Here is a 27090-nt window from a genome sequence, read left to right on the forward strand (position 1 = left end):
AAAATGTTGACAATGTGATAATTTCTAATATTGGATATGATTTAGACTAAAGGTATTCAAAAATACAATATTTCAGTAAAGTCAGTTTGGAAGATTAAGAAAGGAGAGTAGCTTGCCGGCTACATGAGCAAGCAGGATATCTGAAGTATATTAGAAGATGATGCCCATGTTTATATCTCCATATTATACCATATCAAACACCCTTAACTCTATCTTGTCATTACCTTCATTATGGAGATTTCCTTGCAATACAAGAATTGGACTACAATTGGAAAAAGGAGAAAAATAAAGGGGCACTTAAGGTAGAAAGAATATTGTTGAATGATGAGGAAAAAAGAAACAAAAAACTAAGGTTCCTTAGAGGCAGGGTTAGCCACTCCATTACGTGCAGAATGGGAAGAACACAGATGAGAGGCAATGCAGGAGCACAAGGAGAAGGTAAAAGGAGTCTTCAAAGGGCCTAGGTTCTACTCCTTGGCTCTCAGTGTGTGTCCCAGAATAGAAGAGACTTAGCCTTTCTGCACTCCTATACGCAGATCTTTAAAGTGATGTGATACAACAAAAGGATCCCTTTAAATTCTACCAGGCTATCACAATAGGAGAAATATTCCTGAGTCCTTAATAAAATAATTTTGGTGGTATCACCTTAATAAAACAATCAGGAAACAAGATAAGTAATAGCACTTAGCATATTTCCTGGCACACAGTAAGTGCTTCATAAATACTCCTATTCACAGAAAGGAGACTTGGGGAGGGGTAAGAGGGAAAATAAAAGGAACAAAGAGGAAGAGAAAGATGGAAGGCAGTCTGGCACATAGGATTGTCTAGTCTTGGTTCTCACACTATTACACATTTAAGTACCTTCCTCATAAACGTGAACCCAAACCACCCATCATCACTCTATGAGAGACTTGTTCACTTAAACAGTTATTTAAGGAAAATACTCTTATCACCTTTTGACAAGAAGCAAGAAAAAGAGTCTCTTTACACTCATTTTTATTAAACAAATAAGGCTGGTAGTGGAACTTTTTTTATTTAATGCATAAACATGTAAGTCCTTTTATTAGAGAAATTGTACATATTGGTGAATATGGTCAATGGTCACATCTATGGGTTAATTCTTTAAAAACCAGAACCAATTATTAGGATAGATTCTATGCTCCCTTTGTTACATTGTGAAGTGTCTTGTGTAGTCATATTCTATTGTTGGAATGACAGCTTGTACAAATTTCAAGAAAATTAGAAGATACCTAAAGGTCTTTAGCTAAGGAAAATAAATTGGTAAATAGTTCATGATTTAAGCTAACATTGTAATTATCCATTTTACTAAGAAATAATTTCTCAGAAAAAATATATAAGACAAAACCTTAAATCAAGTATATTGAAAAGTTCACTCATGCAAGTTTGTGTCTATTCAACATGAGGCTCTCTGTAACTTTAAGACTGCCTGATCCATTTCCATTTAATATTTGAAGAGGAAACTTATTAATCAGTACAAGTTCATATAAGCTCAACTATTCTGATATAAAAATAAGGACAAGGTTGTCCATGTTTAAATGAGTGGGATTTTAAGAATATCTGAAATATACTTCATGTGCTTTATTTTTTAATTAACCTATTCATTTAAGTTGAATTCTTTACTTCAGAGAGACCTCAGACTGAGACAACCTAACTTTACTTTTACCTGATGGGAAAGCACATTTTTGGTAACATGTTAAATTGGAAATATACTTAAGGAAAAGATACTCATGTTTTATCCTCTAAACTAGTATGTTACTCATCTTTCACCAATAAATTAAACCAACTGAGTTTCTTTTCCATCAAGAGCCATGGTTTTGAACTCACATTCTCTTAGCCATTTCCTCTTCGACAAACACAAGCATTTGGCAAGCTGCTGCCTAGAAGTATATCTTGATCTGAGGCTCTGCAACAAGGCAGAGCCAACTGGTGCAAAAAGGAACATGCGCCAGTCAACTGAACAAGGCAGAGCTATCATAATATAACATTTCCTAAAGGCTTCCACTCAGATTTCCAGATATGAGGAGCTAAAACAAGTTATAGGTACTGTGCCATTAAGGTTACACTAAATTTCCCAAAAAGGAAAGAAAAAAAATCCTAGGAGCCAATTTGCCACTAATCACATGTATGGGTAAGGATACATATGAACACCAAGTTCTCCCCCTCCTTCTGCAACGGTCTCAATGATTTTCTTCATCACCTCAGCATGCCTAAAGGCAAAAGAACAGATCTTATTAGTATAGCTCAATTAGATCAAAACAGGAAAAGCAAGTTTTTGTTTGTGAAGAAATCTACCTTATTACTGTTGGTGAATTAATTTTAACATACCATAGTTACACTGTAAACATTCTCCTCCTTACTCCCCAACGGGACAGATTGTTGAGTCACATAGACAGTTTTATTGGAGGACAAGGTCATTTTAAAAAGCTATGGTAGTCACAAATGAACACAATGGCACTAGTTAGCTTTCCTACAATGGAGGCAGAGGGCAGAACAAAAAAGAAAGGGAAATCATGCCAGGGTACAATTACAGAGCAAGGGCTGTCTGCTCTGAGAAACAAAAATGAATCAGACCAGGCAAATTCAAAAAAGCTACACGGTAATGGTTGGTCAAGAAAACAAAGAGATAGATAATGTTGTGATTTTGACTGTTTAAATATTTAGCTGAGAACAAGCCAAAACTGAGCTAAAGAAAAGCTAAGTGGTCAGTCAATAAGTTTATATATATTTTTTTTCTTTTTTTTTTTGGTGAGGAAGATTGGCCCTGAGCTAAAATCTGTTGCTAATCCTCCTCTTTTTGCTGAGGAAGATTGGCTCTGAGCTAACATCTGTGCCCATCTTCCTCTATTTTGTAAGTGGGATGCCACCACAGCATGGCTTGATGAGTGGTGCATCAGTCCGTGCCCAGGATTTGAACCTGCAAATCCCGAGCCGCCAAAGCTGAGCGTGTGAACCTAACCAGTATGCCACCGAGTGGGCCCCAGTTTATATATTTTTTCTTTGTCCTAATGCATTTTGTAAAATTTATCTGATTCTATTCAGAAATATTTTTTTGGCTTTATATAAAGAAAGATATTTATCTGAAGTTTTTGTCCTATCCACAGATCTCTTCATGGCCAACTGGTGTCTCTCCTGTGCTACAGAAAAGAGTGACATCAAAGTAATTGTCTGGGCACATAAACTGAGAAAACGGCAACATACAAAAAGAAATGAATGATCTGTTGATCATTCATTGATTCAGAAATGAATGATCTTTTATACAAACCTTGGCTTAAATAAATAATGCCGCCTCAATTTTTATGACTATAACCTTCACGACAGAGGCAGTCAATTTAGAGGATGACAGTAAATGCACTGGCCCTAAGGATATGAAGGCATAAGCTGAGGTGGCCCATAGCAAGTCCTGAAGTCTCATTTTATAGGCCCCTAGCTTTTTTGCCATATTTACATTATATTACATAATACAATCATTTATTAAAATGTTTAACATTAATTACCAGTTAAATCACTTATCTCTTTTCCTGAGTAAAACTGACACCTTAAAGAGACATGCCTCAGTTTGATAAGTATGTCCTAAAACCTTACACCATAAGAGGAACCAAGAAAATAACTCTCGAAAATGAAAACCTTCTAGATTAGCTAATTCAAAACTGAAACTAATGAATTACTTTTCACAGTTCACAATATTAACAGTTCTTGATGTAAATAAACTGGAAAAATGAATAGGCTTTTTACGGGATAAAGTGTGGGAATAAAGAGGCTGTAAAAAATGAGAAGAAAATATTAAAGGATTTTTTTTTAAACTAGAATGTTGCATCTAATTAGTCAATGGAATACCAGAGTTTTCATCTGAAAAATGCCATTACCAGAATTTCTCAATGATTTGTGAAAGTTACCCATTAGAAATAACTAAATGAAAGAAATCAGCATGAACAGCTTTTTTTTTCAGGAAAATTCTTAACATATCATATATACAGACTCAGCTCCACTTATTTGGCCCTGTGAAAACACACTCATACAAAGAAAATCTCAAATTATGAAATGCACTTGGTTTGATAGGGCTGAAAACCTCTTAACCGAAGAGTAAAGGAGAACAGAAACTCTGCATATGTTTCCCTTTACTAACCAATAAAAGGTGAGAAATACGTCACCTAGAAAAAGCACCAAGTTAACCTCATACTCCAAATTCACAGAAAGATACATCACAATGGAGCAAACCATGTGTAAATGATGAGTATTTTTTAATCTAAAATAGATCTTCCAAACTATTCTTAGAGCTAAAAACAGGAATAAAATCACAAAGATCTATACTATAACCAAACATATACAGAGAACAAAAAATATTCTTAATGAATGAAACAAATTGGTGAAGTTTTTTCCTTTTTCTTACATATTTAACTAAGCACAAGAAGATTTCTAAGGAAGATAAAAGAGAATTTTATTTGCTTATTAAGTAAATTTTTTCTGTTAGGGCACTAGGTTTATAGATTCCCAAGCAATAAATTCATGAAGTATACACACATCCACATCCACGTGCACACACACACACCTACCTGCATGGGTGAACGGAACACATAGGAGGTGGTGGGAGGTGAGGGTGATTTTCAATGGTCACTGTTTTCTTCACATGATCTTGACTGATGTCTTCATACATGTGCTCAACTGTTAAAGGCTGCCGTTGCTGAAACAATGAAAAAGACTTTGAAATTACTGTTTAAAAACTTTAAGGCCTAGATTTCAAATGTTTATAATGTATTTATCCCCATCTCCCACATCACTTGCAATTTAGAATTCTAGACTATTAATTATCATATTTGGGGGAAAATTTATACCAAGGAAGGAAGGAAGGAATCTGTCCAACAAGGCTTTGTGACATCAGCCACCACCTCACGCAATAAAGATCCCACAAAAAGTCAGGTTCATGGCTATCAAAACATTTTACAACTTTATAACTCATCTTTTAGGCCTATTTTGTTTTATTTTCCTTTTTCCCATTTATAGCTTTTGGAAAGGCAGGTTACACAAGTTAGTCTTATTTCAGTTATCCTTTAATTGAACTAACTGGATGAGTAAAACAAAGTTTTCTGTCTTAAGGAAAACAACACATGTGACACGATCATTCTATAAATGCCTATATATGCAATAGATGTAATCCCAAACACAATTTAACACAACACACCAAGCTCAATTTCCCTCACATTTTGAAGGGATAAGCTCAGGGACAAAGCAATAAATATGTAACAGACTATTTCTGTTTAATTCTTAGTAGTGTTGTTGTCACAGTGAATAAATTCATAGTTTCTTCAAAATAAGAATCAAGTTCAATATTAATCATAAAATTGTAAAACAAACGATTTCTAAAATTTACAAGGCCACAATATATACTCATGGACCTAATGACAAAGGAATTAAACCCAACAATTTAAAAAAATTTACATTAAAATAAGTTTTTCTTTATTTTTACCTCATCATAGCCAAATAACCATAGTCGTGGCGTCTGGTAATATTTATCATAAGTGATGTAAAGGTCGTAAGTTCTGGTTTGCAAAATAGCATCTTCACCTCCAGCATCAGTTTTATTAGCTTTACAAGATTCTACTATTTTCCTTGTGTCTAGGGTAGCCTGGCAATAATGGAGATAAATTTATAACCACTAAAATCAGTATAAATGTGACATTTTAGAAAATCTATTTTTCCCACCCTATATATTTTTTTCACAAGCAGATATAACTTAAAACTCAAAGCTAAAATGTACATATATAAATAAAAACTTATTTGAAAGCTCAAGATATTATTAATAAGAACACTCATCCCAAAGTTTACTCATTAAAAATCAACTAAAGAAACTCGATTCACAAACCTCATCTGTTTCCAACAATCCACTCTCTTCATATTCTGTTATAAAAAGCAACAAAGATTAATCAAGTTCAAAACAATTTCCTAAACCAAATGTATAGTACTTCAGAGTATCATTCAAACACTGGGTTTTTGCTTTTGTTTCTAACTGATATTGAATAAATACGAGTGAGCTAATTCTATACCTCCAGCAGCAGACACTTTACCTGACAGGGCCAGAGAAAGCCAGCATGCTTAACGCTTGGTCTGTGCTACAGTCTATTAATAATACTTATTGGCATAATAATACTGTAGAGTGAGTGACTTCATAGCATACACAAGGCCGTTTATATAATCACATAAAACGTGCTCATTAAAGTCATCAGTCACTTCCGCTTTGCTGAATCCAGTGGCGAATTCCAGTTTTCATCTTAATTGACCTCTCAGGAACACCTGGCATGATTTATTCTCTCCTCCTTCAAACACTGTCTTTCCTTGGCTTTTAAGACACTATATTTTCCTGGCTTTCCTCCCATCTCACTAGCTTCCCCTATGCTGGTTCCTCTTCATCATCTGGACCTTTTTTTTTTTTTTTAAAAAAAAAAAAAAAACCCTGCAGTAACCAAGGGCTCAGTTTTTAGACCTTGTCTCTTCTCTATTCACACTTAGTCCCTTGCTGATTTCATCTAGTCTCAATGGCTTTAATGCTGAGAACTCTCAAATTTACTCCCTGACTGCAGACCTGGATACCTAACTGTTTATTTATGGCTCCCATGAATGACAAAGGGGCATCATAAATATCACTGAGCTATTTATGATAGCTCAAAACTGAGCTCTTGACTCCCCCTCCAAAGCCATTCCTGTCCTACAATTTTCCCCAAGTTAATGACATCTTTCCATATGCTCAAGTCAAAAACCTTGGAGTCACACTTGACTACTCTGTCTTTCTCATGCCACATCCAATCCAGCAGCAAATCCTTTGCACCCCCATCCTCAAAATATGTCCAGAATTCTACTGTTTCTCATCACTTCCAATGTGACCACTTGAGCCCAAGCCTACTCTTTTTTTTCTGTCTCCCCTAAACAGAATATAAGCTCCATGAGATCATGTCTACTGCTTTATCTCTAGCACCAAAAATAACTATCTGATACATATTGCTCAGTAAATATTTGTTGAATAATGAATGAAAATTAACTGTGATATTAGATACCATCACCAGTGTTTTCTAAGCAAAATCCCATATACAGCAATTCTCTCTGTAACTCAGAAGGTGGTTCTGACAACTATGAGACATCCAAGTGGACATGAAATTAAACAAGTTGATCTGAAAGAGATGTGGGCTGGAGGTTTAGACATGGAAGCCTTGAGCATAGAGATGGTATGTGAGATTGCTGTGAGCAACTGTGGTTACAAGTAACTCACTTAGATTTCCTCAAAGAATGAGAGTTTACCATGGAAATAAGGATAAGACTGACTAGAATTCGAAAACAGATATATAGCTAGGTTTCATGGGGACTAAAAAATAATTCAGAAAACAAAACCGAAAGGTACTTTTAAGTCAAGACTACTCTGGCAATCAGGCTATGCTGTCACTTCCTCATCAGCAAACACCACTGGCCATTATGGTGCTCCAACTCTACTTGGCACCATCTTCTACCTCTGCATGCTACAAAACATCTCTATCTCAACATAAATTCTACATATTTTGGGGATTCAGCCTCCAAAATGCCTGCTCTCTTTTTTTCATATTCTATTCCTTTTTCCATCTGCTAACTCTATTTACATACATATATTCATACTTAAACTCTCTCTTAAAATCCAACAGATTGGATTTAACAGAGAGGTTGCCCTGGTGACAGCAATTTCTTCATCTATTTTTAAAAATCTGAGGTTTCGTGTGCATTAAAGATTATCATGCTAATGAAATATGAAGCTTTGAAGATCCATATACTTTTAGACCTGTATGACTCTGTTCTGTTAGTACAGTGGGTTTCAATCTCTTGTAACAGTGATCCACTAATGCAGTGATTCTCAGCTGGCAACTCTAGGAAGGCATGTCAGAATCTCAGGGAACAGTGAAGGGAATCTGTGTAGTTCAAAAGGCCCCATTAAGAATCACTATTGTAAAGTTTTCATAGTAAGATGTTATCAGAAAGGAAAAAGAAAATACAAAATGCTTGAGCAAACTTTGTTCTGCTCTGAAAGAGTTTAAGAATTAGCTTAAGAGTCTCTATCTTACAGCTGTATCCAGCATTAAAGACTTATGACTAATATTTATCCCAGTAGAAATAATGCTGTCAAGGTTATGCTCTAGGTAAAGTAGAAGAGTCCAAAATTCAAGGTAAGTTCTGCACTGATCAAATTTAAATTAAACAAAATCCTCTCTAGGCTGTTAAATGTTAAAATTTAGAACTCAATGGAGTAGAAGTCTTAATCCACATAAATCACAAATATTCCAAAATCAATATTCTAGTGTGATTAAAACAAATCTAGGACGCAAATACCTTCCATATCTGCAGCTTCTCCTTCATCTTCCTCTTCTTCCTCCTCACATAATGTTGAGCAATCTTGGAGTTTCATACTGTCCTTTGAAGTTAATTATATTTAAAGTCAAGTAAATATGTTTATTAGTTCAAGTACTGAGTACCCACATGCCAGCACAGTGCCAACCACTGTGAAAATAAGAGTGATGAGATTCTTCTTATCCTAAAGAAACTCCTCCTCCAGTGGAGATGACAAACCCTTAAACCAATCATTAAAAGCGATGTGCTAAGTGCTGTGACTGAGAAATATAAAAGGTATCACTGAAGCACCAAGAGCAATCTAAGCTAATCATTTAAAAAGTTGCCAGTTGCGGGCCGGCCCCGTGGCTTAGTGGTTAAGTGGGTGCGCTCCACTGCTGGCGACCCGGGTTCGGATCCCGGGCTCGCACCGACGCGCTGCTTCTCTGGCCATGCTGGGGCCGCATCCCACATGCAGCGACTGGAAGGATGTGCAGCTATGACACACAACTATCTACTGGGGCTTTGGGGGGAAAAAAATAAATAAATAAAATCTTAAAAAAAAAAAAAAGAAAAAGTTGCCAGTTGCATTTCCAATAAAACACTATTTTTAGTTAACCAATTCATTAGTATTAGAAAATCAATTCAAAGATAACTTGCATATATAATTTAAAGGAGAAAAAAGGTTATATTTATAAATCACAATACTCACATAAGTTAAATTTATTATTATTAATCAAACTATTATATTCTAATTTGTTAGTAATATCCTGGCTGAATTAAGCAATTACAGTTATTACAACACAAGATTTCAGTTCAGTTTCTTAACTACATTAGCACTAGAATGGAAGAATAATGCTAACCAAAGATAAGACTAATATACAATTAGTATTTTCACAAAATTAATATTCTAAAAATCTGAAGTCAATGAAGTAAAAGATTTAGACAACTAGTTTCACCTAATTTATAATTTTACTTAGGGATGATTTTATTTATCACTATAAATAAATCATATGTATCACTATTACACCAAAAATGTGAAACCATAGAAGAAAGATTGTCAGTCTCTAAGTAATTATTAGACAAGCCAATATCTGACAAACTGATCATTAAGGGAAATTTTAATCACACTGGTGATGTTCATATTTAATACAGTAGAGTACAGTAGAAATCAACAACAGACTAATACTTGGGTCTGGATGGCAAATATTCTAAGCAGTAAATTATAAAAAATAAAGTAAATTGTACATTAAATAGGAAATGACAGGAAAAAGATATATTCTAGTTGTAAATTATTCTAAGTATCCATCCCTTAGTAGGATATAAGGATTTAAGTGGGATACTAAGTACTATATTAACCATTATTACATTTATTAAAAATTCTTGCAAGAATTACCATAAACTTATCAAAACAATGCTACCCACACTACACTGCCATTTAAAGTCTGAAGCATGTACACTAACGGCTGGACTAAACAAGATCTTCTGAAGCAGCAAAGCCATTTTGCAATTTCTTCTTAGTCATTCAAACTCTCCAAAAAGTAGAATTTCAAAAAGATAAATTCTCAGGCCAATGAAGTGCACCTTAATCCCTAGCAAGCATAAAATCGTGCACCAAAAAAAACGCAACTTGTTTTAGTTTCTAACACCTTCTGTTAAACCTCAGTTGCAAATCCCAAAAGATCCAAATGACAAAAACAGAGAAGAATAGCTTAAACTAGTAACGTTGTAGTTGAATGCTGCATAAGGACAAGAGGAACACAATTACCCTGTCCAAAGATTCTACCCTCTAGGAGACTTGACTGTTAACAAAAGAACTAAGAAAAGAGAAGGGTAAAAGCATTTTGTATTATTTTTTCATACCATTTCAAACTATAAAAAATATGAAGACAATTCCAATCATTCTCTTTAGAAATGAAAAGCTAATATAATATAGATAGCCTGAATTAACTGAAAACTTACAAACAGAAAAATTCTACCCAATTATGTATTTTTACCCTCCCCCTAAAATAAATCATACAAAACCTAACTGATTTAGCTTCCACTCATTCAAAATGTCATGATTTTGGATGATATAAACTAAAGTTTAGGGGCTGGCCCCATGGCGTAGAGGTTAAGTGCGTGCACTCCACTGCTAGCAGCCCGGGTTCGGATCCCGGGCGCGCACTGATGCTCTGTTTGTCAGGCCATGCTGTGGCGGCGTCCCACATAAAGTGGAGGAAGATAGGCACAGATGTTAGCTCAGGGCCAGTCTTCCTCAGCAAAAAAAAAAAAAAAAAAAAAAGAGGAGGACTGGCATGGATGTTAGCTCAGGGCTGATCTCCCTCACCAAAAAAAAAAAAAAAAAAAAATTTAAACTAAAATTTACCTTTAAATTTTCAAAAGCAAAAAACCCACTCAAATTAGCAGTAAAACTCCTTCAGACAATGTTTAAACTACAAAATTTAAACAATATATCATTAGCATCTACTAATGAGCAAGTAAATAAACCCCTTCAAAAACCTCCACTTACAGAACATTTGGTACTTAAAACTAAAAAGCCATTCCTTTTAAACTAGCTTAGAAGTCTTCCCAATTAGTGAAAATCAGTAGTTTTTAACCAGTTACAATCCAAAAAAATGTTTTTCTTAACCATTTGACATATTAAGGAAAATAAGAGAAGCACTGGGAAACAGGAGTGTTTTGGTATATTGATGTAAGAAAATGAAAGGGAAAAAAATAACTGGAATTTAAAAGAGCTTGATAAGAAATAATCAGAGTTTGCATAGGAATAATAGGAATAATTTTAAAATATAGATATATATATATGGGCAAATAACTAGGTCACTGAATTTAGAAATATAATTAACCAGTACCTTGCTTTCCAGGGTAATCTCCTTAACCGCTTCAGTTACTCCTGCAATACCTATGTAAAATTCAACAGAAAAGAATAACTAAAATTAAGTTGTAAATATCTCTCATTTACCTGAGTCAAGTAATATAAAAACACTCAAAATTACCTAAATTCTCAAAAGTTCTCTGAAATGAGGAGGCAATGTTAGCAGCATTTTTACAAATGAACTCGAATAGGAATAATCTCAAAGGCACCTCTCAAATTAAAAATAAAATTTAAAAATACCAATTTAATTTTCACCATGAACTATCATACTCTATCATTCCTCATGTACTTTCCTTTATTTATTTTTCCTTTATTTATTTTTCCTTGTATGAGTCTATCAAAATACATATTCACTCCCAGAAAGTGAATAGATTAAGAGACTACAGGAGTCGTATTTACATTTTATTTAAATCTGCATCACAATTTTCTCAACAAGGTATTGGTTATATTAAATATGCTATTTGCTTCAGAAAACTAGGACATCCAGAGGTAGTAACACCATATCACGTTTAGTATGTGAGACTTTCTATTCTTCTGTTTCCACATCTTATTGAATCTTTACAAACACTATCCTGTGAGGTCGTTAGGGTAACAATTTCTCCTGCTGGAGAAATAAAGTCTCCAAGAGGTAAATTAACTTGCGTGAGTCTCACAGCCTGTTAAGTGAAGAGACGGGATTCAAATCCACACGTGCTGACTTTGGCTTCAACGCTCTTCCACTGCACCTCTTTAAGCAACTACCTCGGAACCTACGTGTCTCTGAAGGCGGCCCTAAGCAGATGGCAGCACCACAAGTCAGCTAAATAACATTCCAATTCAAAATACTTGTCAGTGTTCTCAATTAGATAGGTCAACAAGGATGGGAAATATCAAATAAAAAAAACTCTAAACACAAAATGTGCTTGGCTCGTTTGTTAATCTTCTAAACTTCGATATATCTGTTCAACAAGTCCAAATCAAAGAATGACTCACTTTCACAAATGGAAAATGTCAACAATCCACAGCTCTAGCATAAAGCTTTTACCTCACAGTAGTTTTTCTAGAAATTACAGTATAATAGGTATTATTATTTCATAATAGTAAAACTCAAATATTAATATATTGAATTGGTATTACAAAACAATTCACTGAATCCAGTACATAGAAACAAAATAAACCTTTTCGGTCTAAATATAATAAAGTAGCAGTATCCCATTAACCTACTCTTCTAAAACTAGGACTTACTGGCAAAGAAAAAGAAAGCTCAAACGACTCTAACGAGGGTAATACTCACAAGGGCTATAATGGTTAATTCTGTGTCAACTTGGCTAGGTTATTGTGTCTAGATATTGGTGAAATACCAGTCTAGATGCTGCTGTGAAGGTATTTTTCAGATGTGATTAAAATTTAAATTAGCAGACTCTGAGTAAAGCAGATTACCCTCCATGATGTGGGGGGGCCTCATTCAACGAGATGGAAGGCCTGAAAAGGAAAAGACTGAGGTCCTCTGGAAGGAGAAGGAATTCTGCCCCAGACTTGAGCTGCAGCATCAACCCTTCCCTGAGTCTCTGGCTTGCTGCCAGCCAGCCCTATCAATTTGAGACTTGCTAGCTCCCACAATCACGTAAGCCAATTCCTCAAAATAAACCTATCTATAGCTGTACCTATATCTATACCCACATTCTATTGTTTCTCTAGAGAACCATGACTAATACAAGGGCTAACAGAAATAAAAGAAACCCAAGAGAAGAGAAGCAGGGATGAAACAAGGGGAACTGAGGTGAAGAAGAACCAGGCACCAGGCCTTGTGAGTCAGTTGGAAGCACTGCTTTAACCCTTAATCCCATTGGGATATAGTTTAAACCTAAAATTCTAAGGGTATCTCTCAAACATTAGTTAGAATATATTATGTACATCAAATTAACCGCAGTATAATACTGTGTGGTTTTCCATATATGAAGATGATATTACTTGTGCTCTGTCAGTAGGGCAAACATTTTTTTTAGTTGTCGCATTTCTGTAACAGATTTTTGTCAATCCCATCATACTGACACCTACTTATAAATAAGCACCTGGATTTTGGGATAGTGATTACTGGAACAGAACACAACTAGACAACAGAGTAACTCATTAACGTGACATCAGAAACACACTACAATAACCAATGGCACTGGTCAGTCAAAAGACAACTTCCAACAGATGTGCTACCCACACCTTCCAATCACAGGAAAACTAAAGCAGAGCAGCTGAAAGATTTTGGAAAAATCAGGAAAAAAAGAAGTCTAACAGCACTACCCAGTGGAGGGAAAAAACGATGCTTTTTGAAATTATTTTAAAAATTGTTCAGTCTGCTATTTTCTCTAGGCCTTGACATAACAACACTCAACTCATTAAGAAACAAACGAGTTCCAAATCAAGGAGGCCAAGTCCTGAATCTATGCCTACATCACCAGAAGAAAAGAGATGGCAGTGTCCCTTACTCAGTCTGCTATTTTCTGTAGGCCTTGACAAAACAACACTCAACTCATTAAGAAACAAATGAGTTTCAAATCAAGGAGCCCAAGTCCTGAATCTATGCCTACATCACCAGAAGAAAACAGATGACAGTGTCCCTTACTCAGAGTACAGCAGAAACTGATGAACAACATGCTTTTTCCTGTGCAGATTACTCAGCCCTCTGTTGCAGTGGGTCTCAACTGAGGGCAGCACTTTTGCCCCTTGTAGAATATCTGGCAACGTCTGGAGGCATTTTTGGTTGTCAAACCGGGGGAATGCTACTGGCATCTAGTGGGTGGAGCCCAGAGATACAGCTAAACATTCTGCAATGCAGAGGAAATGCTATGATAAAGAATTATCCAGCCCAAAATGTTAATAGTGCTAAGGCTGAGAAACCCTGCTCTACTTCTACTTTTGATATACCTCCTACTCTCTAGGACTTAGAGGGAGAAAACTTGTTTTTTAGTATCCTAGACTTAAAGCCCGAACATATTTTCTTCATTAAAACTAAGTCATAAATGGTAGTTAGCTATAGCAGCATATAATACCAGGCATTTACATAGTTACATAAATATAGTGGCAAAACAGGTTTTTAGGACTTGGAATAAAAAATCTTATTCAGAGTTCCAAACAACTTATGCAAACATACACTTATGAAAGGCTTAAATTTAGTCAATTCCTTTAACAAAAATTTATTGAACAACCTCTATATCAGACACTTTGATAGATACTGAGGATTCAACAATGAATCTCTACCTTCATGGAGCCTATAGTCTTTACAATCCTTTTAGTAGTCATTCAACAAATAATTATTAAATATTTTTAATATTTAATTATTAAATATTAAATATTAAATATGAGTAAAATATGAGTACAACATGGTTCCTGTCCTAAAGCTCATTATCCAGCAATAGAATGACATGTAAATAACAGATTATAAAGCAAAGCAGTACCCATACTCAGTATTTCTAATTGGCTTTCTTTCTTTAGAAATAAAGAAAATAACAGGGATATTTTCAAATTGCTACTGAAGAAGCAGTACTATAGAAATGTGGTGTACTCCAAGGGCATTTTTCTCTTTGTTTCCCATTTGTCCTCCTGCCTCTTTTCAGTTTAAAGTCTACTAGGACAAAACTGCCTTATGTATCCTTTTTTTTTTTAAATCAAGGCGGTTTTAAAAGATTGTAAAAGAGTTTAAAACAATTTAAACCAAATATATGCCATTCTATTCTCCTCTTACCTGCATTATGATAAGTATCTACCCATCCCCCATCACCATCATCTTCTTCAATGATAGCTTCCAATTCATCGGAATATTCCATCTGTTTGCACCGCTTATAGCATGGCACTATAAAAAAATGCGAAGTTCAGTTACTAGCACATAATCTGCTTCCTGTAAATCCATTAGAAAAAGAGAAGGTTTATTCCATAAAATATACTTCCACCACCAAAATAGGAACTGTATGTACTTCACTTCTAATGAAAGTGATTAATTGAAGAGTTACATTCAGCCCACAGACATATAATTATTTGACCACATTTATCTTTCCCCAAATAGCTTTGTCAGAAGACAAATACAAAGGCTCTACTAGGAGTGTTCTATGTATTCTTTACAGTGATGGTCTGTGAAGCACAGCCGTCTGAAGCCAGAGATGACACTGTTCAACTTCAGGCTAATGAATAATAATACCTTATTTTAACGGCTTTACTCTCAGAACATGGAGGCACCACCTGTCATACTCAGAGGTGGTAGAGGTGACCTCTGGTTGGCAATACTAAAGTAACTTTCAATATGAATTTCATAACTCATATTTAAGTTCCAGCTATTCATAATGGATAAACTAGTGTAAAATTCACTAGACTAAATTTTACTCTCTCATACAACATTGGTGCCAAGTTTTTCACACAGCAAAGGTACCAATTAACAGGTATTATTATTCATATAAGCCTAAAATCGAACAATTATAAGGTAAAAACATTATGATGCAGGGTCAACAAATTACTATTAGTCTCTCTATTTCTTTAAAACAAGCAAGATATAAATGATCAATCCTAATGGAACACATGCTGTAGGAAAAAAAACCCCACTGTTTTGTACGAATTTTCCGTTTCCTATAATGGGTAAATGTGAGCAGAAATCAATGCATTGTTATGTGATTAGACAGGGACTATAACAACCTTTTGACGTTGTTTTCAAATTAACTTCCTAAATAAGATACTACCTGTTTCAAAAACATTTTTTGTGCCTACAGGCAATCTTTCAATGACACAATGAATAATAAAATCTTTAAGCTTTGAGCTTTTAGATGTCAAAGGTAGTATCAATTTCACTTTCCAAGAAAAATTTAAGTCTAAAGATTAAAATCAAATAGCTAAGAAGATTATGATTATGATGTCAATTTAAAAATATCTAATCAGAAGAAGTCCACTTTGCTTAGGGCCCTTTTCCTCCACATCTTAAAACTAGACTTTTGGCAAAAAGAAATAAAAAAAAGGAAGGAGATAAAAACCAAATAAGGAAAAAAATACTCTAGCAATAGAAAACCCAGAGCTTCACTTAATTTCCAAATTTCTGTCTGAGAGAAGCTGTGAGTACAGCTTTAAGCACAAAGTGTGATCGCTAAGTGCTAAGATTTTTTTAAAAAATATAAATGTTTGTGCAAAATTTACTAATATATGCAACATAATTCTTACCATTTTTGGTAACCAAAAATTGTTTGCCTGTTGGTAGGTATGCCTTCACTTTCAATTCTTCCCCTGTAGCCCTTTAAAAAGAGTGAAAAGCACCAAAATGCAAAAAATATTTTAAAAGGCAAAGACAGAACAGAAGATATCACATGTAAATCTCAAAACCACACAATCCACACCCCTGAGAAAACTGTTTTAGGACTGGTTTGGGAAGAGTACCATTAAGCGATATATGTCAGGGCATGGCAGAGCACAGCCATATTTTAAGTGAAATGTACTAAGAAATGCAAACAGATCGAACAGAATTCGGATTAAATATTAGACCAAAAAGGTAGAATAATGCAGAACTACTAAGCAACTATTATGTTTGCCTCTAAACAAAAAGAAAATGCTGTTCCTTAGTGAGTACCACCTCATTCAGACCTTTAATCCTAAAGTACAGCTCATCTTGAGACTAAGAGGCAGAAAAATAGCTGCACGACAGTATATAACAAGAAGTGGTTGACAAGGTCCCTGTTCCGACTACTGTATTAAAATTGGAACTAAGAGGTAAAAGATGCTTTTAATCACAAGATGATAATGTTGAGAATAATAACAACTGAAAACAAAAAAAACTTTTGAGTACTTATCAAGTATAGGACTTAGAACTTGAACATGCATTATTTTCATATAATCCTCAGAAACCTAAGAAGTGAGTAAGATTAATATCCTCACTTTATGGGTAAGTAAACAAAAGTTTAAGGAATCGGGTTGCCCATGATCACAAAGCCAGAAGGTGGAAGAGCCAGGATCAAGCCCAGTGTCTCCAGAGCTCCTGCTCTTAAACACTACTCCCCCTGCGGGTCAGAAGCAGCCATAACATCTCCGATTTTTCGGAGCTACTCTGAAATATCTCTCTAAGAAATTGTTCAAAGATTCTTCTGTGGGTCACCTACTGGAATTGGTCAGAGCTGTGGTGGCATATGGTGTCTGTCACACACATATGAGCATAAATTTGGAGTTCTGCTGCCTTGTCAAGCCTCAGTCTAAAGCTCAAACCATAGACGTGAGCAGAAGATAAAGCCAGGAAATACCCTAATATCATTTGGTAGCCTTCTAGGCTTGTTTAGACCATTTCCAAGTGTCAAATTCAACAACGTCATGGCATCTTCTGAGGGAAGATGATACAATAAGGTCATGATAGCACTAGTAGACATTAAAGTACAGCATGGAAATAATCTGTTTCAAGCCATAATTTAAAATGAATTGTTCCTTCCCGTAGCAGTTCAGCCAGAAGTGTGGACACTGGAATGGGGTATAATTGAGTTCTAAGTTACAATAAAGAATTATTTCATGGGACCAGCCTGGTGGCATAGTAGTTAAATTTGAACGTTCAGCTTCGGTGGCCCAGGGTTCACTGGTTCGGATCCCGGGCGTGAACCTACTCACTGCTCATCAGGCCATGCTGAGGTGGTGTCCCACATAGAAGAGCTACAACTCTACAAATATGATACACAACTATGTACTAGGGCTTTGGGGAGAAAAAAGAAAAAGAGGAAGATTGGCAACAGTTGTCAGTGCAGGGCCAATCTTCCTCAAAAAAAAAAATTATTTCAACCATCACAATTCATAAAGTGGAACTATAAACTACCACCTGCTAAAAAAAGATCCTGTCCATATATATAAACCCCTATAACAATACTATAAATCATGTCTAAACTAAGTAGACAGTTAAGGACTATGACACAAAAATCTGAATAACCAAAATGTCTATTCTATCATAGTGAAGAAAATCCTAAATTAGCTCTTTTTCAAAATAAATATTTTAAACTTTATATACCGATTTTACTTGAAATATATATAAATAATAGACCAGAACCTAGTAAATATAATTTTAACAATCTAAGATAGAGAAAAAAAATCAGAGAGCTTCTATGATATGAATTCAATTTTAAATATGGAACAGAAATACATGTAGGATAGACAATGACATAAAAATAAATGAACCCAACATTATGGCCTTTCTTGGTATATAAAAAACAATGCTCTAAAAGATAAAGAGCAATTGATAAAAAGCAGTGAAAACTATTTTGGATATGTGTTAAATATAAAAATTAAGGGGAATAGAATAGGCCACAGGTGAAAGTGAGTTCCAACTCTGGTTTAAAATAGTTTAATTATTTAAGCTCTTTAGATATTTAAAAAAACATTATCAATTAGAACTTTGTTAATTCCAGAACGCCTGCTCCCAAATCAAAACTGCCCTTTCCAACTACAATTGAAAAAGTGTCACTGAGGAAAAAAAGAAAGGCTATAACAAGCTGAACCACTTATATCCAAACAAGATGATAATTTGAAATGATTCTAGCCTACTTAAAATAGTTTTGCCAGTACTGGGATCATTTTTTTAGCTACTGCCAGGTGGTTTTACCCTAAGTACCTGAAGGTAATGAAACTAAAATTGTTTTAAAACATTGTTATTATTCAGATTATTTAAAATATATGAGAACTGTTAAGTTGTTAAAATTACTTTTATAATTAGAAGAAAAGTTAATGAAGAAAATAAAAGATTAACAAGTCTGTTACGGGCAGATTTCCAAATAAGACCTTATTTGGCATCATGAACCTTAACTTTTGAGCTAATTCTCAAAAAAGGAGCATATTTTTAAACCTTAATAGAAGGTATTATGGTTAAAGAACTTAAGTCTCTGCAAAATCTCTGCATTTATTAGTCATAAAAAATATTCAATAAATACTTTTTAATTTGAAGAAATCAGCTGATCAAACTTATTAAACTCTTGCACATTATTTTTTAAAGATCCACCGCAAGCTCAGACCTAGAAACTATAAAGAAAGGGAATATAAGTAAAGGAAGTAAAGGCATTTATCCCAAAAATGTCCATCTTTTGTGCTAATAGAGCAAAACAAAAGTATAATGCCCAATTTTTCTTCCTTTATTTTACTTTGAGTACAACTGGAGCAATGTTTAACAGAAAAATCTACTAGAAGAGGGTGAAACCGGTCATTCTAATTTTCATGCACTAACCTATTTTGCAAAATGCCATAACTATGAAGTCATACCTTTTACAAATTTTCTATTCTTCACTCAAGATTACTTACCATTGCCATGTTGGACAGTGGTGGACTAAGTGATCTCCAGCTGCCACAAACTATTCAGGATTTAGAAAGAATATGAAAAAGAAGAAAAAGAAACACTGAACATTACTGAATGTAAGGTGGCAAAATACCGAAGTGATCATCCTCTGTAACCTTTTTACCCAATAATCAATTAAAATGCAAACAGCACCAAACTTGCTCTACCAGCCGGAAGATTTATTTTTGAATACCATTGAAACTGCAAAATTCTTAGCATCCATAAAAATTCAATTTAATTTTGGAAGAAAAAATATTGAGTGCTATTTATTTTTTAATTCAATTTTAATCATTGGATTAAGTAATGCCAAAAGTATACAGTATCATGAAATGAATAAAGGTAACACTACAGGATTTATCAAAAAACATTTTATGGATAAATAAAATGTAGCGAGATTCTTGCTAGTGGCTGAAAACACAATGAGAATCTTTGAAAAAATTACTAAATAGATAGAGGTCTATGATGCAAGAATAGCTTCTTACATCACAGTGCACACTTTTTCTTCCTCTTTTTTTTTTTCTTTTCAATTTAGGTAACAGTCAATTGTGAAAGCTTTTTCACACTCTTACAGGAATTATTAACGAAAGTGAGAAAGGTAGTGCCAAACAATGAATGGGGAGAAAGAAGCTTTTGGATTGATCCGGAAAACACAAAGACAACTAAGAAATAGTATCCTCTAACAAACCTTGGACTTTCTAGGCAGGTTGAACATTGTACAAGTTTTTGTTTTTCTTCAAAAATAAAAAACAGACTCAGGACGAAATAGTTTAACCTTTTGAGAATTTCCATCATACATGAACATGAACTGATCTTACTGCAGGACAGAAATCTTGCTTATTCTTGAGAGCAGAAAATGAAAGTCTGGTAAGCATAAATGCAGTGTCCCAACTCGAGCAACATCCGCACATTCCTCTATTTCCCAATTACTTCTATTTCACAACAGCACCAACTTCAAATCACCAACATGGGTTTATCAACAGCAAAAAACCACAACATCTTTAATCTTCTGTCTTTCTGAGAAAAGTATATCTATATATAACACTCTAATTTGAGAGAGTAAAACTCTATAAAATAAGAATTCTGAGAGTAACTTCTTTTAAGAAGATACATTAATAACATAAGATTTAGCAGCATATTCCCAAGAGCAACTTTACAAATGTTTCTGTTCTTTTACTTCAAAGAATCTTGTTATTATTTAAACCGGTTAGGTAAAGACAAAAACCCAAATGAAAACAACAGTCTCTCTCCCAAGGTTTAAGCATTTTGGGTCACTGCAACCAGATGCTACACTGAACTCTGTGGGTATCAGGAACTAATTCATCACCACCAAAGGAGTATTAACTTAACAAAAGCAAGCAAAACAAAGAATTAAAAACAAAAAAATTCTTTAATCATATTGCGTTAAGGTCACAAGACTCTAATATTTTATTCCATGGCATCTCTGATGGCATCTATTAAAAAAATAACAAAAACACTAGAAAGAAAACTATAAAAGGACATAGAATTGCACTGATAATTAGCACAAGTATACATTTGCCCTCATTAGCAATGGCCATTATGACACACTTCATATGTTCAAATGAAATAAAATAAGACAGATTCAAATTTCTAAATTCTCAATATTGCTTGCAATAGTTTTCTCTTAGTGATTAAATATTATACAATACTGAATAACTCCAAGATAAAATCAATATTAATATTTTAGTGAGCAAATTTATTCCTCAAGCTACCCTCTATTCCTAGTACTCTACTTAATTAAGTCACACACACGTTGTACATTAGAGTATTTTTAGTGAGACAATACTATATTAGATAATGCCTGCCCCTCTTTTTAAACACAAGACTTCCACATCTCTTAAGGAAAACAAAAAGATAGCTGGAGGCTGACAGCCAGAAGCCCAGAAAAAATAAGATAAAACAAATGAACAGATGAACTCAGTATAGTATTTATCCAAAGCAAATTATGTCTTATTTTCCTCCTCTAGACTCATTCTAATCTAACTCAATCCCGTAATTGTGCTCTATCCCAATCCAGCATTATGTGGTTAGTATCCAGCTGAGCCAGTTCTGCCTTGCATTGTTTAAAAAGGGGAAAAATTCATACACCACTTCATGATACAATTAAGTCTAACAGTTATTCATTCTAAGATTAGCAGCTGTTTTAAAACAGTTAGCTTAATTCTATCCAACCACCACAGATTTGCATCTCTAACTCGAACTATCTATTTACCAATTAGTCATCTTCACATAGAGATAAAGCCAAAGAGTGCAGGAAGAACAGCACACTTTCATCTAGGCTCTTGATTTCAGATACTTAGTTTCAAGAGCCATGTCTACATTATACCTTTGTTTGGCAAGAATGTTAATGATATCCTTAAGATCAAAACTTAGTTTTATTTGGCATTTAAGGTATTAAACTCATGATGCCTAAGGTAGAATGGGTCCTTTAGAGAATGTCAAGCCAAAACCCTTCATTTTACAGATGAGAAACATAAGGCCTGTGCCTACAGAGCTTAATTGATTTGCCCAAGTCAGAATAAAAGAAATGAAAGAAATGGGTCTAGAAGGCAGGTCTCTTAGGTTCTTTCCATACTACTGATAAATAAATGAAAAGCAATAGGATATATTGGAGGATATGAGGAAGCCATTTGGTTTAAAACTAAGTTAGGCCTGACCTTGTTTTTCCAAAAGGGCCTGACGTGGCCTGCTGGGCATGCACTGTACATCTGCTTTAAACATTTACTCTGTCCCAAAGACAGGAATGATGCCTCTAAAGATAGGGATGTAGCTTCCCCCTATATCAGTATTTCTTTAAGAATAAGCATCTCTTCCTAGAAACTAAGGATTAATTACTGACCTGCTGTGCTCACCTTGTAACCACTGACCTGCTGACCACCAACCTGCTGGGCCAACTAAGCATCTCGTGACAACTGTAGAAGGGACATTGCTATCACATGTGATGCACGCACTTTGTTCCGAGACGGTATATAACCACTCTGTATACCCCACCTCTTTGGTGCCCTTCCTTCCTTGGGGAAGCAAGGCCTTGGGCTAGTCCTCAGATCTGACTCACAATAAACTCACCTCAATTTTGATTTATAGATTGATTATGGATTATCTGCATCGACACCACCATGTGTCTTCACTAAAAATAAAAACAATTTTAGATAAAAGATCAGTACACCATTCTTAAAGCTCACAAGGATTTGGGACTGAAGAGAATCCATCACAATTGAAAAGAGAAAGATCAGTTAATTCTCTGGCTTCAGGTCTTAGAAGTTACAGCAACAGCCAGATCATGCAACATGTCTCATTTCAAAACGTTTCTTTCAGAACAATGAGTAAAGTTCTATTGTCAGTGAGTGGTGTTTTTAATGCAAGTTAAAAGTGAAGCTTAAATAAATTCTTTGCCATTTACTAAAACTAAAAAATTAAGTCTGATGCAACCATAACTATTCATAAAACTGCAGTCTAAAAGGATGTTTAGACTAGTATTTATTTCTCTAAGGATAACACAATAAATTACCTAAAAGAAGGAGAACACTTTCATTATACAGATTTGGTGAACAAGTAAAATCATTCCTCAAAACATAACTCTATGTTAAAAGTTCAATAAAACACACTGGCCTACAAAATAGCCATTATTTTCAGCATTAAGCAGATTCAACATGACTTGGTTAACAGAAAAAGTAAAAGAACGGTGAGAAAAACATCAGTGTTAAGTAGTACGTAGCAATAGAATATTTAAGCTGAATACTGAGAGAAAACGAAATAACCAAGCAGTGAGCTGAAGTTTCCAAACGGAAAGCCATGAAAACTCAAGTTGGGTGTAGACAGAGTCAAGACACAGCAAACACTACAGAGCCCACTGTGCAGCTCAATATAACACAAATGAGTGAAATCTTACGACCAGAGACATCTTTTCCACTCCCTCTCCCACCCTCATTTCTAAATAAAGAGGAACTACAGAGAAATATGAGAAGCGGCAGATTGAGAGGAAGTTACATCTTCTTCTATGGGAAGCAGAAATCCCTATAAAATTGCTAACATAGTCAACAGAATCTAATTTTACTGAAATCAAGATTAAAATTCAAGATGTTTTCTTATAAAGCAAAAAAGCCACTCTGTTTACTATAATTGTAAAATATGATAGCTTCAGAGTATCTTTAACACTCACCTCTTCTGGGGTGATAACACCTGTTTCCTTAAACTTTGATTCCTAAAGAGAGCAAAAAGAATAACAGTATTATATTATCACTTTCAATTTTAAAATGTTTGTGGGCAACTATTTGCCTGTCACTCTTCTAGGCAATGGACCACATACAAAAAAAGATTTTATCACTTGTACCTGACCTCAAGAAATATACAAGTCTAATGGAGGAAACTGACATGAAAATAATTCCAATACAATTTGGTTAGTAGTAAAGCTATTTGGAAAAACACTCAAAAGTTTATACAAACATTAAGCTTTACAATAATTTTGTGGAATAACCAAATATCTTTATTTTACAGAACAGTAAAACTGTCTTAAAGATGTTTAGACATCTTACAATTCAGCCTACATCTCATTTAAATCGAGTAATACTAGAAACCAAATCTAGAAGTCATAAATCATTTAATATTTTCCCATTATTCTCATCTCCAACAAGATATTGATACAATATTCTCTTCTCTAAAGCAAGGATGTTATTTACCAAATTTTTCTAAATTTTAAGTTATATGTAAGATTTTGTGGTAGATTCATTTATGAACATTATTCATTCAACAAATATTTACTAAATCACTAGTATGTGCCACGCACTATTTGAGGTAATGGCGACAGGAGTGAATAAAATAGACCAAACTCATCCTTCTCCTCATGAAGAGTTTAAAACTCTGGTGGAGGAGAAAAGCCAAATGGTAATGAACACCATGAAGAAAAGCGAGGCAGAGAGGAGACTGGTCAGAGATGGAGGGAGAGAGATGGGTATTTAAAATAGGATGGTAAGAGAACAAAGACTTTAATAGGTGACTAGAGCGGAGACCTTAAGGAAAGGAACCAGCCACAAGGCTGCCTGGGGGAATAGCATTTCAGGCAGAGAAGGGCAAATACAAAAACCCAAGGCAAGAGAGCGCTTGATGGAGTAACAAGGAGGTCAGACTGTCTTAAGCAAAAGCGAGCCAGACGTAGAGTAGTAGATGAGATAGGGGCCTCTGCCAATCAAGTAGAGGCTTGAAGATCATCGTAAGGACTTGGGCTTTATTGTACATATGTCTTCCAAACCATGATTTTTCTTAATTTTCACTTGTTGGGAGAAGTCATTCTTTCTTTCCCAGGTACTTAGTTTTTCCTCCTTCCTTTCCCATGTCTGGTAAAAAACCACAAGGATTCTCTCTGTAAACCAACAGTTTGCACAGAAAGGGGCAAGGAGAGGGTCATTAATTCTGCTTTCCCTATTACTAAAAAGACATACTGACAAATACAGACAACTAACACTTTCTTTTCAATTGGTGAACAAGTAAAATGGTCCCTCAAAACATAATTTTATAAGTTCAATAAAATACAACTGGCCAATAAAATAATTTTATATTTAACTTGGGAGGTCTTTTTCTCTTGCTCCTCCCTCCCTGAAACTAAGAAAGTTCTAACAATCGTATATTATTTAAACGCTGTATATTTAGGTAGACATGTTTCTGAAAAAATGAGATAATATGCAAAAGAATCATTAGATTCAAATGTCAAAATTATTTTCAATTTCAAAGTTGACTGAATAATCTTAATTAAGATGGGTTTCACAGTAAACAAATTTAAGCATAGCTAGAGTTGGAATTCTCATTTATAAACTTTCCCGACTTTTTTTTAACTTGGCCCAACAAGGTATCATTTTAAAATCAGTCTTAGAAATAAATATTAAAAAAGTACAGGATTAACATTTCCCTTTGTCATGGAAAGGGAGCAAAGCAAACCTGTCCACTATTCTTCTTAGCATACCAGAATAACTTCTTGAACACAGAGGACAGACCATTTCCAAGGATATTTCATCCCCACACTAAGATTTAAAAAGTTTTAATTGAAAGCTTTAAAAAAAATTTTAATTAAAAAGAAGTGTTTGTTTTAAAAAAACACTAAGCAAGAACTCACTATTCACTTACTATCATTGCTCACTTTTCAGAAAGGAAAAATAAAGTTACAATCACAAACGATTTACTCTAAACGAGTTATAAAATTAACATTTGAACGCACTTCTACAAATTCATCTTTGAAAATAAGAAAACAGTCATCGCTGTAACAGCTAATGTGTCATAATTTTTACTTTAAAAATGCTGTATTATTGCCAATGTAAAAAAAACACACATCTAGGCAGGTCAAGCTTCTCCTTATTGTCACGGGAGCCCAACATTAACAACTAGTTTGGGCTATTTTAAAGACTTGGGAAAGGGAGGTTTTGCCCGTTAGCTGGGTTCAATGGTACTAAATTATATGATGGTTCCAGTTTCCCCTCGTTCCTCGGAAATCTAACAAGCTGGGACCACGGTCACAACTTACGATTTCAAACTCCTAATTACAAAAGACTTACTATAAAATTTGAAAGAAAAAAAGTGACATGTCATTTTAGTACCGCACACTGATCTGTTTTTCAAAGATAAAATCCTTGTTTAAAAAGTTCAAAAAACTTCTGATATTAGGAGGTACCGTTCTCAAATCCACTTAGCTGCGGACCCCCTTCCAACCCGACGCACCCAGATGCGCTGAGTTCCGACGCATGGAGACGGCAGTTCGCGTACGGGCGCTCCAAGTTTACCGCAAGAGCCGAAAAGCCCCGGACAACAGCTGGGTGAGACCCCAGGTGGGGCTGCACCTTTGCTGCGCCCCACCCTCACCACCTTCCTACACCTTCCCCCGCCGGAGGAGGCGGCGCCTCCCGCGGCGCCCGGTCCTCGTCCCCGCCGAGGGAGCGTGCACCTGACAGCCCTGGCCAGCCCGGCCCGGCTTACCTTGAGGACCGGCGTCAGGTACTCGGCCACTTCCAGTGCCTTTCCCTTCACCGTGTTAATCACATTCTGCATCCTGGGGCCGGAGCAGCGGCCGGCCCCGCGAGGGGGCGCGAACGACAGCCGGGACAGGGACCCGGAGTCAGAAAATGCCCCCGCTGCCGCCGACTCTTACCGGCCCCCGGCCGGCGGACTCGAGGGGACGGGACGCGACGGGACGGATGGGACGAGGGGGAGGGGCGGCCGGCGCCGCGCGCGCTCCTCGCGCCCCCGGCAGCGCGCGGCGGCCGGGCCCCGCTGTCACCTGGCCGCTGGGGAGGGCGGCGAGGCCGAGCGCAGAGCTGGAGGGAGACGCGGGCGCACGCGCACCCCTCGCCCTCTAGGGAGCTGTCTTCAACCCTCGCTTCACTTGCGCCCCTTCCGCCTTCCCCTTCCTTCTCTCACTCTCTCGCCGTAGCTCGGCCGCCACCTGGGCCTCACGTGACACAGGACTCTCCCGACACGTGACGCGAGAAAGGCCGCGAAGGGGCGGGATCGCGCCGCTTCTCCCCTCCCTCCGGAAGCGTAATACTGAGTGCGCCTGCGCAAT

General features: G+C 35.7%; 1 protein-coding gene across 1 annotated transcript; it reads right to left on the bottom strand.

Moving 5' to 3' along the window:
* Window positions 1-979: 979 nt before the first annotated feature.
* Window positions 980-27090, bottom strand: ATG3 (autophagy related 3). Its single transcript, XM_058555783.1, has 12 exons — window positions 26505-27090; window positions 23707-23748; window positions 19496-19545; window positions 16403-16473; window positions 14949-15056; window positions 11211-11260; window positions 8359-8440; window positions 5879-5913; window positions 5483-5641; window positions 4572-4699; window positions 2160-2228; window positions 980-1250 (listed from the first exon to the last, which is right to left on the bottom strand). The coding sequence occupies exons 1-12, from the start codon at window positions 26574-26576 to the stop codon at window positions 1169-1171; spliced, it is 948 nt and encodes a 315-aa protein (XP_058411766.1). The 5' UTR covers window positions 26577-27090; the 3' UTR covers window positions 980-1168.

This window comes from Diceros bicornis, chromosome 15, assembly GCF_020826845.1.
Source record: "Diceros bicornis minor isolate mBicDic1 chromosome 15, mDicBic1.mat.cur, whole genome shotgun sequence".
NCBI classification, from domain to species: Eukaryota; Metazoa; Chordata; class Mammalia; order Perissodactyla; family Rhinocerotidae; genus Diceros; species Diceros bicornis.

Bases quoted from the DNA above. Each gene is read 5' to 3' on its own strand.
- ATG3 (XM_058555783.1), bottom strand. From the start codon at position 26,576: ATGCAGAATGTGATTAACACGGTGAAGGGAAAGGCACTGGAAGTGGCC. The intron at 16,474-19,495 runs GTAAGTAATCTT...CTCTTTTTAAAG, and splicing joins CACTGTCCAACATGGCAATG to GGCTACAGGGGAAGAATTGA. The intron at 1,251-2,159 runs GTATCCTTACCC...AAAGACCTTTAG, and splicing joins GGAGAACTTGGTGTTCATAT to GTATCTTCTAATTTTCTTGA.